We start from the raw sequence: 4,419 nt of genomic DNA on the forward strand, positions 1-4,419 counted from the left end.
GTGTACACTACTAGGGTTCTACCACGTACTAGAGCTGCACATATCCAAAATTGATTAAGTTGGTCAGCCATTGTTAACTTAAGTAAACCGATCTTAGTTTGTTGGGGGAGATTGTGATAATGTGATTTTTGTTTCATTGATATGCTTATTTGTTCATTTATTTCACAATAATTGACATTATATTCTGTGATTCCATCTTTTATTTTGGCGGGAAATTTATCTTCCTACTTGTCTTTCTCTTTCTACACATATATATGTATAGATATGTATGTGAAGCTCCGTCATTGGTTCCCGACTCTCTAAACCCCTTAGAGAAAGCTTCACCTTTTCAAAAACACTCTTACTCTTACCATGGAATCATCCAAGTTATGCGTCAATCTCTTTCCTAAAGAATATGAAGTGAAAAAAGAGTTGGAATCTCCAACAAAACAATTTCCTATACCATTCCCGGCGGACTTTCCCCTAACTCCATCACCACCAACTAACAACAAGGAGAAGACGACCATCCCCACTCCTTCGTCAGTAACTAGTTCCGCAACAGCCTCCCGTAGTGATAATGGAAAAAAATTTCCAAAAACTAAGCCTGGGTTTCGCGGCAAGTGCAAAAATTGTATGAAGAAAGATGTGCAGATTTAGAAGCTTATGGCTTTCAAGGAACTTGTTGGTAAGAAAGCGACGACTTTAAGGATGAATTCAATGGATATTAAGTCTTTTCTTTTTGACCAGCGCCAGATTATGGATCATGTAGGGACTATGGTGAAACGACAAGAGACAATTAGTGGTGAGTTGTGTGTTGAAGCTACGGAGGTAGGACCTACCAAGGAAATCATATTTCTTGATTGATTTAACTTTAACATTCTCGTGACATGGGTCTTCATTTCAGTTCTTCTATAAACTAGATGATCCCATGTGTATAAGAGACAATTAGTGGTACTGTTGATTACTTTAAACATTAAGAACCAGTATGTACTAAAGTTACCTTAAACTATAAGTTAAGGGTAATGGATGTACCTACTATTGGTATTTTCCAAGTCATCATAGTGTGTAGCAGGAGATATATCTCCCTCAACCATCTATCGTGTAGCTAGACATTATGTAATGATGTGATGTTTATCCTTTATTAATCATGTTTATGTTGATTTTGGTTGTTTGCATCCCTACAGTGAATTTGTATTTTATATTGGATGCCTACAAAAACATGATAAACCCATTACAACTGGCTTCGATAGAAGATGTATATATATTGATAAAAGTTATATGACTGAAATGCTTGCCAATTCAAAATCAATTACAGTAAGGGTGGTCATATGCTCGAAAAGGGTTAAGTTGGAAAATGGTGGATATGTGGGCAGTTACCTTTTAATTTGTTAATGCTTGAGAACAGTGACGAGTTGTTTAGGGTTTAGGCCCTACACTTACCAAAATGAAACTCAAAGTATAGGTAGAGACATACACGGTAAAAGTACAAAACTTACCATAAGTAGCTTATTAACCATTGCATACCTAATCCAAAACTAAATTCCAAACCCATTGGCCTAAAAAAATTAAGTGCTGGAAAAAATTCATCTTTTTCTGGGTTGTAACTTGAAATGACATACACAGGGAGGCAATGTTATTATAAATTGTATAGTTTAATTTTTTGTCTCCTTCTGATCCCACCAATACAAAACTGAAATTTTTGTGGAGGCACAAAAAGCCCATTTCAAGGTGGGTACTTCAATTTTCTTAGATATATTTTCCGGCCCTTCCCATTGGTAAGTTGGGGCTATAATAATCGATACCCTCACTAATTGTATGTAATTTACACTTTAGTTATCGCTACATAATTGTGTTTTCTAATGTTTCTTTTACCATACAATAATTACTGATTTAACATAAATATGTGCCTACTTTTAATTACATGGGTACGTTTACTAACGAAACTGAAGTGTCTAGGGTGATAAACATAGACATTCAATTGCATTTCCAGTGAATATAAGATTGAGTTAGGTTTTTTCCATCAAGCCTTATTTTTTATTTGGTTTTTCTTTTCATCTCTAACAACTGTTTCTTTCGTGTTCAGGAAACAAAAAAATAATTACTCAAACAACATGGCGAACGACATGTCGGAAGCACTCGCAGAACTAAATATTACGAACAAGCTTCCACAACAATTAACAAAGGAAGACATTATAAACAAACACCTACCCACGGTTGGCCACTGGGAAGATTTTTACTACAAATACTCTCAGTGGATGGGGTTTAGTGTTAGAAAAGAAGATGTCCGTCGCGACAATGAAAATAAAGAGTGGCAAAGAAAATGGGTTTGCTCTAATCAAGGGTTTAGGCGAGAAAAGTGGACAAACCTAAAGAACCCTAAGAAAAAACCTCGGGCTGTTACTCGCACAGGGTGCCTAGCACTATTGCGCGTGAATTTTGACAAGTCCGAAACAGTTGGGTAGTGAAAGACTTAAACCCAACACATAATCATGACCTTGCTTTGAAGACAGATATGCAATTCTTGAGATCTAACCGTGCTGTCCCAGATTGTATGGGTGCCCAAGTAATGTCAATGAGACGGTCGGGCATACGAACTTGCCACATATTGAATCACCTTGCTGCAGAAAGAGGAGGACATGAGTATGTTCCGTTCTTGAAAAAGGACTTATACAATTGGATTGGACGACAAAGAGAGTTAGAAGAGGAGGAGGAAACAGATGCTGAGGGTGCCCTGGGATACTTGGAATGTCTTGGGTTACGTGACCCCAATTTTTTTGAAACACACGCGATAGACGGGGGAGTATAGGCTCGCTGACTTGTTCTGGGCCGATGGAATTTCGAGAGATGACTATGGACGTTTTGGGGAGATCATCACATTTGCCACAACGTACAAGAAGAATGCCTACAACAAACCCCTTCTTCTTTTTGTCGGCGTGAATCACCACTTCAGAACTGTTGTCTTTGCAGTGGCATTGCTGTACGATGAGAAGGAGGACACATACATTTGGTTGTTGGAAGAATTCCTTCAATGTATGAACAACAAATTGCCTCAGGTTGTTGTCACTGACGGAGATAAAGCTATGGCTAAAGCAATAGAGAAAGTCATGCCTAATGCTGTCCATCGTTTGTGTGCGTGGCACCTTCAGAAAAATGTTACCATTAATGTACCTCACCCGATTTTCAAGACAAGGTTTAATGAGCTTCTATATCAATATTGTACAGAGGAAGAGTTTGACGAGAGTTGGAGTGGCTTGGTTACAGAATTTCAGCTACAAGATAGCCAATGGGCAGCCATAACATACAATAATAGAAGGAGTTGGGCAGAATGCTTCCTACGGGGTAATTTCTTTGCGGGCCTCAGAACCACCCAAAGGTCGGAGTCGATGAATTTTTACCTGTCACACTTCTTGACAAGCAAACTTAAACTTAAAGACCTTGTTGGCCAAGTTGATAAAGCCATACAAAGCATACGCCACACGGAACGAGAAGATGACTTCATCAGTAACAACACATCGCCCCAGTTCCCTTCCAACATACTACAGCAGTATTACCAGCAAGTTGCTTCAGTTTTGACGAGAAACATGTACGATAAGGTCGCACAACAAATCAACAACGCTCTTGCATACTCAATTGATTCGACAAGTGTGGAATTTGGGTGTAGGGTATTTTCCCTAAGTCGTTTCTGTAGAGGACTGGTAAGAAGTGTAGTTCGATACGTAATTGATCATGATCACTTTGAATGTAGTTGCATGCTATTCCAGTCAGACGGAATCCCTTGTCGACATATGTTTGCGGTAATGAAGCATTTAAACCTACCCTGCATCCCGAAACCTCTGTTAAAGGAACGCTGGAGGAAGGACGCCAAATTGAGAGGTGAATTGAGTAGCGCTCCCCATGATAGGGTCCCCCGTGATGTGTTATTATGTACCCGTTGGGGATCGTTGACATCACGGTTAAATGCAATGGGGTACTATGCTACACAACGTGATGATACATATGAAGAAGCATTAAGCGAAATGTCCCGTTTAGAGGAAAAATTTAAAACAATGTGTGGTCAGCCTAATGATGAGTTTGAATCGAGTCACGTTGTACATGGGGACCGCCGATCGCAACAACAACAGAGAGTAATTGGGGATCCGGCAATTGTGAGAACGAAGGGGAGGGAACCAAACAAAACAAAATAAAAATATAAGGGCGTGGACAATGCCACCCCAAGGAAGAATAGGTGTCGCAACTGCAACCAATTAGGCCATAATAGGGCGACTTGCAAAGTTGTTCCAAAAGTGGACAATCAATCCATGGAGACAGAAGATCCAACATCTTCCAACTATCCAATGTACTATACTCCGAACGTGGACGACATCAGTCAAAGTCAAAGGAGTTAATTAACAAGAGATAATGGCACAAACGAGCAATGGCATAGTCACCAATGACCTACTA

The 4,419-nt window shown here is 39.4% G+C and overlaps 1 protein-coding gene across 1 annotated transcript; it reads left to right on the forward strand.

Annotated features, from left to right (window-relative positions):
- Positions 1–642: 642 nt before the first annotated feature.
- LOC133779751 (protein FAR-RED IMPAIRED RESPONSE 1-like) lies at positions 643–3,856 on the forward strand. Its single transcript, XM_062219668.1, has 3 exons — positions 643–807; positions 2,772–3,641; positions 3,725–3,856. Exons 1-3 carry the CDS (start codon positions 643–645, stop codon positions 3,854–3,856), a joined length of 1,167 nt encoding a protein of 388 aa, XP_062075652.1.
- Positions 3,857–4,419: the final 563 nt, after the last annotated feature.

Source organism: Humulus lupulus, chromosome 5, assembly GCF_963169125.1.
Source record: "Humulus lupulus chromosome 5, drHumLupu1.1, whole genome shotgun sequence".
Taxonomy (NCBI): Eukaryota; Viridiplantae; Streptophyta; class Magnoliopsida; order Rosales; family Cannabaceae; genus Humulus; species Humulus lupulus.